We start from the raw sequence: 16005 nt of genomic DNA on the forward strand, positions 1-16005 counted from the left end.
CCCTCACTTTCTCCAATACACACACAAAAGTAGTATGACCAGTTCTTTAATTAAGTTGAAAAGATATTTATTTAGCACCTAGTATGGACCAAGCAAACAGTGAACTGGATGCTGCAAGAGTAACATGAAAGAAATCTATAAAATCAGAATTTATCAGTAGTGTAAGGGATTAAATATTGACATATCTCTACTCTTATTTTTATCAGTATTTTGTTTTAATTGAAATCTGTTCAACAATTATCAGATATTCACTAAACAGTGGACAGTGTTTGACTCTGGGGTACAAACAATACTATAGTCTCTGTTTTAAAGAAACTTATATTCTTGTGAAGGAGACTTATACACACAGGATGATTGCTTTGTAGCATAGTGACACGATAGGTAGAAATTTGAGAACATTGAGGAGATACGCAAGCCAACCTAGGGGTGTTAGGAATGGCTTCAAGAAGAATGTTGTGCTGGAGCTGAATTGTAAAGGATGAATTAAAATTAGCCCCAAAGAGACATAGGGTTAGGAGCATAAGAAAGACATTCCAGGACATGAGTAGAGGCAAAGAAGCAGCAGGGTGTAGGTGAGAAATTACAACTACTTCAGAGTTGCTGGAATGTTAAAGTTGAATCCAGGAGTAGTGGGAGATGAATGTGAAGAGGTAGGCAGGATTCAGATCATGGAGGGCTTTCTGTACCATGTGAGGAAGCTTGGATTCACTTCTGTAGGTAGTAACCACTTAAGGTGGCTAAGAATTGGAGTGGTACAGTTTTATATTTCAGCTACATCACTAGTGGCCGTATGAAGGATGAATCTCAGGATTACTTGATATTACTCTAACTTCTTTTATTTGTCAGGTATAAAAGGACTTTATTCATTTCATCTGGCTGCTATATTGTTGTATCAGGTACTAGCAACTGTAGTTCTAAGGTGGGTGTCTTGGGAAGATGTAACAGTATCTGGAGATACAGGCAGGTGGAACACTTGTCAGGGCTGGTTGAGAATGGGAATGTCTGTTCACGCTAGAGCACCTCAGTAGTGAGGTTGGAATAAGCCTGTTAGACAGACTGAGAGTTGGCATTCAAGGTACCTCAGGCGCTAGATGTGCATGGTGACCCAAAGTTCAAAGGCAGCATTCTGACGAGCGAGAGGAAGTCACATGAAGAGGTGAGGAGAAAAGGATTTTCAGCTTCAAAAACAAGGAAGCCTGAAAGTTTTCCTGTCCCTGTGTCCCATCATTCTTCACCTGCCTAGTAAATCCTTAGGTGGCACCTTCTATGGACAGTAGGGAAAAGTAATTGACAAGAAGAGAGTGGGGGCTGCTGTTGAGAGTAAGGAGTAGGGAAGAGGTGCGGCTCCTACAGCAGCATCAGAATCAACTGGAGGGCTTATTAAACTCACATTCTGTGCCCTACCCCTAGAGCTTAGATTCAGTAGGACTAGAGGGCTAGAGTAAGGCCAGAGGATGTGCATTTCACAAGTTTCAGGGTGTATCGTAGTTAGGGTCCTCCAGAGAAACAGAATCAATGGGATAAGTATGTTAGTATATTATATAGTAGAACCTCTGTAAGTTGACCATCCCAGGGATTATGACAAACTGTTTAACACAAGGAACAAGCCCTGCTGGCCTGCTAGGTACATGTGGTGCATGTCTGGTCTGTGACAATGAGGTCAACTTAAGGAGGTGATTAATGTAGAAGTGGTCAGCTATGGAGATTCTATTGTGTGTGTATACATGCATGTGCACACACACACTGCCAAAAAAATGTATACACACTTTAAGAAAGAAAAACACCGTATAAAATTGTAATACTCAACTCATGTTTGACTTCTGTTAATCACAAGAGGTGCTCAAACATGACTTGTATTCATCTTTTGTTATAGGTATGTATTATTACAATTTTAATGTTTTTTTTTTCTTTCTTAAAATGTATAGTTGGCACCTCTCTCTGTATGTATACATATACAGAGAGAGAGGGAGAAAATGATTTGTGTTAAGGAATTGGCTCATACAGTTCTGGTGAGTAAAAAATCTGCAGTTTAAGTCCAAAGGCTATCTGCTGGCAGAACTTCCTCCTGCTGGGGCTAGGGTGTGGTGCGATATCAGGGTGTCAGTCTTTTGTTCTATTCAGGCCTTCTACTGATTGGATGGTACCCATTCGCGTTAGGGAGAGCAACTTGTTTTTCCCAGAGTCCACTGATTTAAATGTTAATCTCATCCAAAAACACGCTCAGAGAAATATCCAGAATAATATTTGACCACATATTTGGGAACCATGGCCCAGCCAAACTAATACATACAATTAACCATCATACCAAGTCATCTGATGCTGTTGGCCTGAGCATACATTAGACTGAGATGAAACATTTGAGGTAAACAGATGTTGTAAGTTCACATGTATGATCATTACTCCAACACGAAGTTGTTCTGAGACCCACTTCCCTAATATGTAGGCATTTCTGTTCATTGCAAACAACTGTTAAGGTAAACTGAATTTATCTGTAGAAAAACAGTGATACCTTGGAATCCAAACTTAATCCATTCCAGAACCCCATTCAGGTTCCAAATTGTTCGAGTTCCAAGACAATTTTTTCCCCTTAAAATAATAGAAACTGGATTAATCTGTTCCTGGGTCCCACAAACTCAAATTTTCAAAATGATTTTTAACAATAAATACACTGTATTTTAAGGTAAAACATTAACAAATAGTAATATTTGAGTAAAAATGTAAATTAATAAAACTAAAAATACAAGAACCTAAAAATGTAAAGGCCTATTTTGTCACAATTGAACACTTGGTTTGAAACCTATCCCTCACTGTTCACAAACTTCTTAAACTCATTTACAAACTTTTCTGCTACTTCCTAATTAGAACTGGCAGCCTCTCTGTGCATAACAACACTATGGTTCCCAGTCCTTAAAGTTCTAGGTTCACACCCTACTGGCTTTAAACTCCTCCTTTTGAGCACTAGTATCAGGCAGGCCTTTCATTAAATCATCCTGGGGGACCTTGGCTTTCTCACATATTCTCATCTCAGAAATCACATCACCAGCCAGCTGTTTTTCATCAATCCAAACAAAGAGTTTTTCCATCTCTTCCATACTTTTTGATCTCCTAGAGGTGTCATAACCTCTTTCACCACATCAGCTGCTTGACAGTTTCATGTTGCAAAATCATATGTACAGTCGATTTAGGCACCCTGAACACAGTAGCACATCAGCTACATGTGTACAGCTTTCATGCTTAACAATAAGATCTTTCTTAACTTCAGTTGTAGCTCTAACAGCTTTCCTCATACTCTTATTTTCCTCAGTATACTTTTTAGGATCCATGGCGAATACACTTAGTTCTTATTATATATATTTATATATATATATATAATATCAGGCACAAAAGAAAATTAGCAGCAAAAATCACACGAGTTGTTTTCACTACAGCTTCAGACAATGAACTGAACAAGAAAGTGTGTGGATGGCCCAAGCACTAGGGAAACATACACATGAAACATACAATGTGCTGGGTGTTGGGAGACATTTGGATTCCAAAGCAACGTTTGGATTTCAGTCAAATTTTACTCAGATTTTTTGTTCGGATTCCAAGTTGTTCAAGTTCTGAGGTGTTCGGATTCAGGGGACAATACTATATGTGGTTTATACTATTGGACATTTTTCTGTTTACCTACTAATTTTCCAGAGGAATGTTTTCTTCTGAAAACTTTCATATGGAGAACAGAAGTAAACTGATATTCCTTTTCGAGAGGTATAATCTTATCGTGCAACTTTGACCCATTCCTCTCAAAAATAGACTTTTAGAGAGGTTGAGGTAGAAGAGAAAGTTTCTTTCTCTGAGATATATAAATTATTTACTTCACTTTATCAGTTGATTGGTTTATTAAATAAAAGGAACTACTTGATATTTTATAATGTGGATAATGGTTTTCCAATATATATTTTTATCAATCTGTTTATATGCTATACTGGGTTTCCTTGAATCTAGAAGACAGTTCTTGTGTGAAACAGGCCTTTGCACACTGTTTTCTTATATTTCAGAGTTGACACTTCTTCAGAAAGAATTACTTCATCACTTACATCTGAAGAAAGTGAAAGTAATTCTGAGGACAAAATTTTGTCTTCAGATGAAATAATACGGGCAAGTAACAGCAAAAGTGAGTATCAAGTGAGTCACTTTAGTGAAAGTCATCTGCTACCTTCAAGTAAGACCAACTCATCTTTGTCATTGCTTCATTCAGAAGTAAGAGACATCTTTCTAAGTCATGGAGAATATCCAGAAAATGAAACTGTACAGTTTTCCTCAAAGAAATTATTTTCAATAATGAAAACGAACAAAAATAAAAATTCAGAGTTTTCTGGTCTTAAATTTTCAGTAACTAAATTGGCTGTAGAAAAAGAAGATCTAGATGTGGCACCATGCCCTCCTGCCCATTTATTACTTTCTAGAGACCAGGTTAGACTTCTGGAAGAAAACGTGAGAAATCAAATTCCTTCAAAACCTAAAGCTAAGTTAGAGAGTGAAACTACAGATCGGTGCTTAAGATTCCAGGAGTCTTTGATTCAGAATCAACGTTCTGCTGGAATGGTAATTTCTACCCAGACACAAGATTCTTCTCTAGGACAAAATGCTATTCCGAATGAAGGTTTTTATGAAATGCGATTTCTTAGTCAGGCCCCCAAATTTGTTCACAGCCAAGAATCTGTCAACAGTCAGCCTCATATCAAGGCCAGCTACTGCGCTCAACCTCAAGATTTGATGAGTAAACCACTTTTTGGCAGCACACAAGACTCCTGCCAGGCCGAAGATTTGGACAGGAGCCAACATTTTGTCAAAATGACACAAGAGTCAGTCAAAGGCCTAGAATCTGATGAACAGTTAGGTGGGGCCCAATATCCTACTAGGTTGGAAGAATCAAACAAGATCAAATATTCAGTCAATGGGCAAAATACTATTTTTAACAACACTGAATTTCTAGTTTTAACTCTAAGTCCAAATTCGGTTGTGGAAGATATTCCACAACCAAAGAGCATAAAGCCACAAGGCCAGCAACAAATTGCTTCATCAGAATTAACCCAGGATTCAGTATACAGCGCAGTGTCTCTTTCAAATACCATTAAAGGGCATAAAAACAGAAGAACAACACCAGACAGTAAAAGCAAACCCAGTCTTAACAATCCATCTCTAAAAGCAAAGAAAACACCAATTTCACAGGTATTTCAAATCACAGTAAGTCACACTTCAAAAAATAAGAATGAATTAGGATGGAAGAATAACATTGAGAAGAAAGAATTACATGAAAGGAAAGATGTATCAGATATAGCTTTACATCTTATTTCTGCTTCCAAGCTTATTTCTCCCTATATTAAAAAATATTCCAGAAAAAAACTAGTGAAAGTCATGCCAGCTTTAAGAAAAAGTGGACATTTCCTACAGAAGCGAAGTAAGTCACTAGATACAGAGAAAATCAATTATACAGGTTCTGTTGAGGAGAGAGGAATCTCAGGCATTATTAAAAACATAAAACAGTATGGAAGAGAAAATGAAGGAGTAAATAACATTTTACCCCAAACACTACCTCACTTAGAACAGTCTTTCATGGTCAACACTGATCAACTAAAAGCACCTTGCTCATTAATAGGAACAAACTGGAAGAGTGAAGAGTCTCTTAAAGAGCCAATAACACAAGCAACAGAAACTGGTATTACAGAATTTCTTGGCCCAAATAGTAAAAAAACATTTGATGTGCCTATTCCAAAGCATGAAACACCTTTAGAAGAAGCTATATCAGAGCCTATGCAGAAGCTTGTTTCATATTCCAAAATGGAATTGAATAGAACTATGAAAATACAGGAAGATCGCCAAAGTACAAAGAATTCCCATCTTCAACTTCCAGATGGAGAGCAGTTACCAACCAGTACACAAACAATGGAAACTACACGGAAACAAGATTTTTTGGAAGTTGTTCTGGAGTTGTCAAATGTCCATTTGCAAATTTTCCTAGAAAACAAAAAAGACAAAAGTAATGAGGAATTGGAAAGAGTAAAAATTCAACTGAGTACAGAAAGTATAAACCTAAAGGAAAAGAAACCATTAATACTTGATATCATGGAAGACAGTGACCTAAGTGAAAGTGAGGAACTGAAATACCAGAGTAGAAGCAACATAAAAAGGACATATCAAGACTCATCTGATGCCACTTATGCTATCATTTCTGAACCACCTGATATGGAAATGCACAGCAAATTAAAAGCCAAGACACATACGTCAAGAATAATAAGGCTTAGTCATTCAGCATCAAACCAAGAAAAATTGCTAGATGAAAAGAAAACACAAGATGCAAAATACATTGAGAAGAGCTCTGTGTTTAAAAAGCCACAACAATGTGATAGAGAAGAAGAGGACAAAGAGAAACAAGAGGAACGAGAAGCAATTTCAGAGCTGACACAAGGGTTCAGGGTCAGCATACATCTAAAGCAAAAGCCCAAATATCTGAAATTCAAAATGGAACAGATCAGTTCAGAAGATGGAAAAACTCCATATAAAAAGCAAACTCTTTCTACACAGACCACGTTGGGGCCTAGCCCGTGCCCTGCGACAGATCTATTTCAACTTGAGAAGGTGAAGCAAAGCACAGACAGACCCACAAGCAGAGAAGGTGTTGTAGATCCAAAAAATCTACCTACAATGCCAGAGACCTTGCCAGGTGGTGAACTTTTCATTAAAACAACAGAGTATTGTGTCCCATTTGGTAAAAAGGAGACACTGGATGGTCACATTTTAGAAGAAAAGCAAGACTTAAAAAGAGGTTTACCAGCAGTTGCCCAAGGGTCTTTCGATAGCCACATGTCTACTTTATTATATTGTAAAAGGCAGAAAATTAAAAAGAAGTCAGAAACAAGAAGTATGCCCAGCGTCAAAGATGTACTTAATAAAGTAAAGAAGCCATCAATCTCACCACCACGTATCCATATACATGGTACGCTAAGCTGTAGGAAAAAATTGGGAGGCAATTGTAAAATTATAAGTAAACAGATTCTGCAAAATAAAACTGTGGCAGATGGGTTTCTAAATGTTACTTGCCCTCACAAGTCTATTCTGCCTAATACTAAAATGCATAGCGGATTAAATGCTGAGAATCACAGTCATATCAAGGCAATGCAAGAGGAATCTCAAATTCCAAGGGAAGGAAAGTATTTAGACTCTACTAATAAGGGAAATGAATCTCAAAACGTAACAAATGCTAAATTGCAAGATGAAGAAGCTCTACCAAAAGCAGTAGAAGCTCTGCCAAAAGCAGTATCCCTCCTTCGGGGGAGCTGGAATAACAGACTTAATGCACATCCAGTGGTGGAAACAGGGAAAGAAATGCATCAACCAGTCCTACTCACAAACAGCATTATGGAGTCTATTGATTCCCCCATAGTGGCTCCATCTCACGTCAAGAATGTGAAGAGAAGCCCATCATCACAAACAGACTTCAAGGGCACTACAGATTCAGAGCTGCTGTCTCCAATATCAGGACAATCACTGACTGGAGACCCTTCGAACCAAACAAGAGAAAGTGGTATTCCAAGTGATGGAAGTGATACGAGAGAAATGGGTGACTGTTTTGCAGGAAAAAAGGCAGAATTACCAGAATATTTACCAGCAACTTCCCCAGAGACTTTTAATTGCTGCATGCCTACTTTATCTCTTTCTGAAAGGAAGGAAAGTGTAATATTCGCACACATGACAACTACAACAGAGCCCAAGTGTACAAATATGGAGGCAATCAAGCCATCAATCTCACAAATATTCAGTATCACAGACCATGAAAAGACATTGGAATCGGATATCGAGACCAAAGTTAAAAAGATAAACCAAGCTGAAGGAGTGTTTCTTGAATATGTAAATACCCTTTACTCTTCCATACACAGCAGATTGCAGAGAGAGTTCTGCTGTGCTCAGTTAGGGCAAGGAAACCCAGTAGAGAAAAAGTACATCGACTCCTTTGCTAAGTGTAGCACATCCTCTGGCAGAAAGGAAAACTTGCAAGATGGAGAGGAAGAGGAACAAAGAGCCGCACTAGATGCAGCTCCACAGCAGAACCAGCACCCATCGTCTGATGCCAGTCCCGTGGAGGGGACTCACCTTGGCAAATCAGATCCAGCACTGAGCTGTTTAACACAGGAACTACCTATTAATGGGGAAAATGCTCCGCACCAAACAGGTTTTACACAAACTAGTTTGGAGGCTAGCTTCAAAACGAGTCCTGTAGAAGCTGAAGAACCACAGAAAACCATCAAAACAGAAAATGGCATAGAAGTCTCTGTGTGTCCGATGGTTCTACCTCCCAAAGCAGGAGACTCATTATCTGATGACCTCTTAAACACAATGACAGAATATGGCTTAACATCTGATGGAAACCCTAAAAGGAAACTAGATTCTTACCTTGTGGAAAAAAATTCAGAGGTATCAACCGATTTGCAAGTGGCATTCCCGCAATCATCTGATTCTATTATTTCTAAATCTAAAAGACAGAAAAAGACATTAAAATTATCAAGGAAGAAAACTCTAGTGGGTTGCAGACGTAGAACTATGAGGAGAAGAAAGCTATCAGTTTTGTGTATGCCTAATAGCAGTCATAGGAAGCAACAGAAAGGCAATATTAAAATGAAGGTGAAAAATCCACAGCAAATGGAATATGTAGCAAGATTATCTTTGGCTATCATTCACTCTAAGTTCCCCTTTTTGCCCAACATGAAAACGAGAAGTTTAAATGTAGAGACAGATACACAGAATACAGCAAGATTTGGTCACACACAGCAAATGCAAGAGAAATCACCAAGTGGAAGAAAAATATGTTGCCCAGATTCTAATAATATGAGTAGTTTCACTAACAGTGTGACATACAGAAAGGAGTGGGAAGGGGAACCAGAAGCTTTACAGGCTCCGGAGAATAGCCACAGCTTTGTACTCAATGCATACCAGAAGAATCAAGAGCTTTTCAAATCAGATGAGGCACTGAATCAATCAGAAAGTACAAATACTCAGGTACAACTACAAACACATGTTACTCAAACCATTTTGGGGTCCACTTTATGTCCTATATTGGATCAATTTCAATTTGAAAAGCTAGAGAGTTGTGTTAGGTTTTCGCCTCTAAAATCTGGGGAAGCAAATGTTGATGAAGTTCTGTTTTCTACAAAAGAAGGTGGTATTTCATCTGATACAGGCTGTCAAATGGAACAGGCCGGTAGTAGCGAAAAGAAAGAAGCAATAAATTTTGATTTCTGCATGCCAGACTTATCTATGTCTCAAAGGAAGAGAAACTTCAAACGATTTTCAGATATGAGAACTTTAGTGAATCTCAAATGTGGAATTATAAAGGCCAAGAAAACATCGATTTCATACATGCTCAATATCACTGGTAATTCTAGTGCAAACCACAGAAAAGAATTGAGATGTAACTGGACAACCAAAGTGAAAGAGGTGCTTCCAGATAAAAAAGTGGCAGACCAAACATACTCTTCTGTGACTGTTACAGCTGACATTAGTACCGATGGCAAAGTAGAAATGGAAAAGGACACGCGGAGTGGAAGAAGACTCAGTGTCACCCAAGTAAAGCAAGAGATGTCACCTGACAAAGGGAGTATTGCTTCAGATGACATCGAAGGAACCAATGCTGAAGAGGAAGAGGAAGAGGAAGAGGAAGGTGAAGAGGAGGCATTACTGAAAGGAATTCCACAGTACAGCCAACATTTCGTATTCTGTTCGCGTCAGAGGAAGGATGTTGACGTTCACAAATTAAAAAGCCCAGGAAGTAAGAGGAAGAATGTCTGCTTCTACAAATCAAAAAGCCAAGGAAGTAGAAAAATTCTGTTTGTTACAGAACAAGGTGTCTCTCAGCCTATGCAGCCTACTGATCCAAAACAAGGGGAAGAGACGGAGGGACACCTGCAGACACAAAGCGACACAATGTGTGCAGTGAGTTCAAAGCTGTCTCCTCTAAAGTCAGAGGAATCACTAACAGAGACAGATGGGCTGCGGGAAACAGGAGTTAGTCACAAACAGCAACAGAAAGAGCAGTCAACAGATGAAGAGACGGCCTGGTGTACAGATCCCAGTGACCAGGTCAGCGCCTCAGATGGCACTAAGGACGTCAAAGACAAAGGCGGACGAACGACCCGACACCGCAGTTTCAACACTTATAAAATAAAGGATCTTACCCTTGTGAAGTCAAACTTGGAACTTAGGAAGTCAGCAAGCAAAAATATCCCAGAAGCTCAGAAGATGCAACAACAAACACTTGCCACACAACGTGTGTTAAATTCTATTTCTCGTTTCATTTTGAATTCACTTTCATTTCAGAAGTCTATGAAAAGAACAAAACCTCCCAAATGCATAGGAGATACAGGGAGTTTAGATATTTCATCTTCAATGCCAGTGAAATCAATTAGTGAATCTTTAATTCTCGCAACACAGAGTGATGTCCCCTCTGAAAGAGGCCCTAGTAAGGAAATTATTAGTTCTATTCCAGAGAGAGAGACAAGATTACAGAAGGATTTGCAAGTGAGAACCCCAGAGTCTTTTGATTTCTCCATACCTGTTTCAAGTGACTTTGAAGGGCAAAACAATGCTGCAGAAGCCCTTAAGTCTGTAACTGAGAAAGCACAGATTCCATCATCCTTTGAGATAATTAATGTCACTAGGAGGAGTGGCCTGACCTATAGAAAGAAACAGGAATCCTCCTCAGAAAATATGGCCAAAGTAATATGTAAAGGTGTGTCAAACACATTCGCGAATACTTTTTCTCCTACAAAACTTTCAAATTGCATAAAAATACTTAAAAAAGCAAAAAGCCCATTAAGAAAAACAAGCTATTTAACACAGCTAAAGCAAGATGAAGGGAAAAGGTGGGACACATACCCCTCTAACAAACAGGGTATCTCAAGTAACACATTAGAAGCCAGATGGCAAAACGAGGAAGAAAGAGAAGGCAAAGAAGTCTCCTCTGCGACAGGTCTGAACAGCACAGCAGGTACAAAAACGTTAAGTTTGCTTATTCCAGAGCAAGAAGCACAGCAGCAAAGACTGGTTTTGGAAAATATATTGGAATCTGTCTGTTCTCCTTTGAGTCCATTTCAGACTAAGAAGCTGAAGAAGCTCTTGCCACGAAAACACACACTTCGTGACATAGGTGGAGAGATTTTGTATCCAAGATCAGAGAAAGCCACGCCTGGCAGCCTTTTAATTGATGAAATTGATGGGAGCCCTACAAAAGAGCTGGATGTTCCTGGTGTCGTTACTCTACAACTTGAGGGAGTAAAAGAAAATGTAAATACACAAAAAATCATAAAATGCACAGTTGATCAAAATATCCAACCTACCAAGTCAGGGAATTCAGTGTTTGGTGGTCCATGTGATAAAAAATCTAAAAGGAAACTGGGTGGTGATGTTACCAAGAAACATGAAGAGTTGCAAAGAGATTTGCTAACAATGAGCATGATGTCTGCTTTATCTGATTCCACAAAGCAGAAAAGGGTATACAAGTTTCCAGAAAGGAAAAGTCTTAGGGGTCCCAAATGTGTAACTATGAAAGCAAAGAAGTCTCGTTGTTCACAGATGCTTAATATCACCCAGCATGTAAATCTACACCCTAGGAAGAGACAGGAATGCTCTTTAGAATGCATGGTAAAAGACATACAACCAAATGAACGCACAGCTAACATGTTTTTGTCTCCCACACCTGTTTCAACTGATATAAAAATAGATAATGAAATGCATAGCAAATTAAAAGCAGAAATGGACATGCCAAGAGTAAAAATATATAATCATATTCATCTAGAGTTACAGAAGTCACTACATGATGGAGAAGCACTGAAGGCAAATTTGACTGATCTGCAAAGCAGATCAAGCAATGCCATGAATATGAGCACACAACATGAAAAGGAAGAGAAAAGTATAATCAGTCCCAAGCACGGAACCTTGAAGGCAAAGCAACTGCATATTTCACAGTTGTTTACTATCAGAAGTCATCCTACAGAAGGCCAGAGGAAGAAAAAGCAGCGCCATCACAAGTACAAGATGAAAGAGAGGCAATGGTACACAAGTACAAGAGAGGAGTTACTCAATGCCACTGGGGATGCTAAAAGTCCACCGCCCAAATCAGTGCTCAATAAACTCTCATTCCATACAGTGACAAGGAGCACTCTATCTAACAGAATACTTCAACAAAATCTAAATGGTTATTTTCAACATAATCTGGAAGAAAAGGCAAAGTCACCAGAAGACTTAGATGCAACTTCCTGGGACCCTGTAGATTTCTTCATGTCTATTTTATCTGATTCTGAAAGTCAGTTTTCAGACAGGAAACTTAGATTGAATCCCAAATGTTTAACCATGAAGGAAAAGAAGTCACCGGTTTCACAGATACTTAAAATCAACAGACAGTCTACCACAAAAGATAGGAAGAAACTGGAATACTATTTAAAAACACTGTCTAATAGAATACGTCAATGGAATCTGGATGGTCACGGCACAGAGGAAAAGGCAGAGTTACCAGAAAACTTAGATACAGTTTTCTTGGGCCCTGCAGATTTCTTCACACCTGTTTTATCTGATTCTGAAAGTCAGATAAACATAGCACCGTTATCAGAAAGGGAAATTAGATTGAATCTCAAACGCTTAACTGTGAAGAGAAAGAAGTCACCAGTTTCACGGATACTTAAAATCAACAGACAGTCTACCACAAAAGATAGGAAGAAACGGGAATACTATTTAAAAACACTGTCTAATAGAATACGTCAATGGAATCTGGATGGTCACGGCACAGAGGAAAAGGCAGAGTTACCAGAAAACTTAGATGCAACTTTCTTGGGCCCTGCAGATTTCTTCATGCCTTTTTTATCTGATTCTGAAAGTCAGACAAACACAACACAGTTATCAGAGAGAGAAATTAGATTGACTCCCAAACGTTTAACTCCGAAGGACAAGAAGTCGCCAGTGTCACGGATGCTTAAAGTCAATAAACAGTCTACCACAAAAGATAGGAAGAAACTGGAAAACAATATAAAAATCAAACTAAAATCAATGTGGCAAGGTCAAAATGTGGCTAATACATTTCCAAATGCAGTTTACCTCACACCAGATACCTCTGACATTAAAATACAAAGCAAACTCCAAACAGAGATGGACATTGGAGTGGCAGAGTTTAATCATACAGAACCAATACAAGTCTGCATAGGGTCACCAGATGAAGGGATAGCAAGGTATTCTGATTCCATTGACAAAGGAGGAGCTTCCAACTTTTTAAAGGAAGCAATACTACCTGATAGAGAGAGTGAGGAAGAAAAGCAAGAACATCCGATAGAAACTAGCCTATTCTATTTTAAAAACTTCATGGCAAACAGATATTTCCTAAAAGAGCCTCATTCTGGCAAATCAGAAAGTGTGCTTTTACAAGACTCTTTTTTCCCAACAAGTCAGATTTACAAAGGGAATTCAGAAAAAACTGTAAAAATAGAAAAAACTGAAAATGTGAAACCAGGTCTCAAAGTTGGACTCCCAGGGATAGGGAAATCAGGCGTCTTTGAAGAACTGAGTGAGACAACAAGTGATGCTATCTCCCGTACGTATGATGAAAAGGAAATTGACTGCTCTGTTTTAAAAGAAAAAGTTTTATACATTTTAGCAGAAATTGTCCTAGATTCTATTGGCAGGCATTTGCCTACTTCAGAACAAATTAAAAGACAGAACAGAAGCCTAAAAGTAGCTGACAGATCTAGTCCCAAAGCTCTACCTGTGAAGGCAAAGCAATCAGCTTCCCGGCCACTTGACCCTGTAGGTCATGCTGCTCTGAGCATTAATAAGAAACAGGCATGGAACTTTAAAGCCCCGAAGAGAGAAGTCGAGAGAGAAGAAATGAATACATTTATACGTGCTTCTGTGCCTATTCCTCACGTAAAAATGGAACAATCACCTAGCACCACAGACATATATGGAAAATCTTCTGAGAAGAGAAATGCCCTAAACAAAGCAAAAGGTAGGGAGCAAGAAGAATGTGGAGAACTGGTTTTGTTTAGAACAGCTCCAGAGTACAACCAGCCATTTCAGTTTAGGAAAGATGGAAGAAGAGAGCCCTTGACCTTCAACCCAGATGCACATTTAACCAATATGGTGTGCTCACAGAACATTAATCCTCAGATAGCAAAAGATGATCTAATAAATCAAGAAATGAAGATAAATGCAGAATTTAGTTCAGAATCTGTTTCTTTCTCTAAGATACATCTACTTCAAATTGAAAAGCAAAAGAAAGAATTTGAAAGTGTGAATTGGAAAACAATAGCAGATTTCAAGACTCTTGCCCCACAAAAGCAACAGCAAGAGCTGGGCATCTTAGGAACCTACTGGAGTTCCCCTGACACCTGCACACCTGTTTGTCCTAAAATTGTAAGACATAAAGATAAGGCACAAACAACAGATGTGGAGAGTGCTACGCACACAGGAAAGGTCAGACTGGAGGCTAAGAGAACATCAGCTTCCCCGCTGCTTGGATATGGTACTGGAAGAAACAAAAAAACCCGGAGAGGTAACAGCCAGCAGCAGAAGCCATTCCAGCTGAACAGAGAGACAATAAAGCTAGGTTTGAAAGCTACATATGACTTCAGATTCCTTACATCTCACACTAAAAAGCTCATAGGCATAAAAACACAGAAAGATAAGCCAAAAAAGAGGGTATGCAATCTTCCACAGCAAGAGCTGGAGAAACCACCAAATGAAATGCAAATGTCATTGTCAGGATGTATTGGTGTGTCCAGCATCCTTAGAAAACTCGAACAAAATATTAGAGAGGAAGAAAAAAAACACCTACACATACCCCAACGATATAGTCAGCCACTACGGACTAGGTCACAACAAATAAGGGAGTATCATTGTGCCAAATTAGATTTGCAGAGACAAATATGCTCTGAACCAACTCTACAGCCAGGAGAAAGCAATTACGCTGGATTTGATATCTCAAGAAGGAGAAAAGGAACAGACACACAGCAACAGAAGCCTTTCCTGAAGCAAGGGGCGCTACAGCGAGCAGTGATTCCCCAGACCAGCCTGGAATCTGTGCCTTCTTCCATGAAGGATCCTCTTCACTTACAAAAGACAAGAGAATTCATAACACAACAAGATTTAAAACTATCAGTTCCACAGAAGAAAAAAGGACTGATGGTAGCTAATAGCCCATCAGGTTCAAAAGAACAATTACCTATCCCAGGGCTGATGACACAGCTACAGAAGCCCTTCACGGGAACTGCTCTGGAGTCCGTTTCTTCTTGCATACTCAGCCAGTTTCATACCAATAATCCAATGGAAGAAGGGAAAACAAAAGGCATAAATCTAAAGGGCTCAGTTGAACAGGTAAAGAAAATCCCAAACAAAACTTATGTTTCCAATGTGGATCATATGCTGAAAAATACAGAAAGACTACTCTTGCTTATTAAAGAGCAGGAGAAAAGGAGAAAAAAAATTCAATATGATAAAAAAATTGATAGAGCTGCAGATGTGAAAGCAACAACAAGAACCAGTCTGGGTCTACAGTATTCTCCAGCTGGCATACCATGTGTTAACACAATAGCGAATGTTGATGTATTCAAGCAAGGAGATGGGAAGGAATGGGATGGGAGCTTGGCCATACACAGGGGCCAGCAAGGGTTGTGTAGTTCAGGGATTGTCTTAGACTCTGTTTATACAGATGGGCTCATTCCTTCTGAAGGTATAAACCACAAAGATGAAGGAAGAACAGCTTTCATGAAAAGCACCCTGTATCCCAAAAAGATAAAAATGAAAACAAAGAAAGCCCTTGTTTTCCAACTGCTTAATATTACAGGATATGGAACCGGAAGCCACAAAAAAGAACTGAGATGTAATATTAAGAAACAGAAAAAGGGAATCCAACATGCAAATGCTGTTTGTGATTCCAGCTTTAGTTCACCTCACACGAAAGAGGTTATAGAAGCAAAGCAGGAGAAA

The 16005-nt window shown here is 38.9% G+C and overlaps 1 protein-coding gene across 1 annotated transcript in view; it reads left to right on the plus strand.

Annotated features, from left to right (window-relative positions):
* The window catches only part of CCDC168 (coiled-coil domain containing 168), a 28638-nt gene that overhangs the window by 1071 nt on the left and 11562 nt on the right, over positions 1-16005 (plus strand). The window contains exons 4-8 of the mRNA XM_053563305.1: positions 1301-1320; positions 4058-8338; positions 8921-12197; positions 12480-13890; positions 14188-14901. Coding sequence (XP_053419280.1) covers positions 1301-1320; positions 4058-8338; positions 8921-12197; positions 12480-13890; positions 14188-14901 — 9703 coding nt within the window. The remainder of the gene's footprint in view (positions 1-1300; positions 1321-4057; positions 8339-8920; positions 12198-12479; positions 13891-14187; positions 14902-16005) is intronic.

The sequence above is a fragment of the Nycticebus coucang genome, chromosome 15 (genome assembly GCF_027406575.1).
Source record: "Nycticebus coucang isolate mNycCou1 chromosome 15, mNycCou1.pri, whole genome shotgun sequence".
Lineage (NCBI taxonomy): Eukaryota > Metazoa > Chordata > Mammalia > Primates > Lorisidae > Nycticebus > Nycticebus coucang.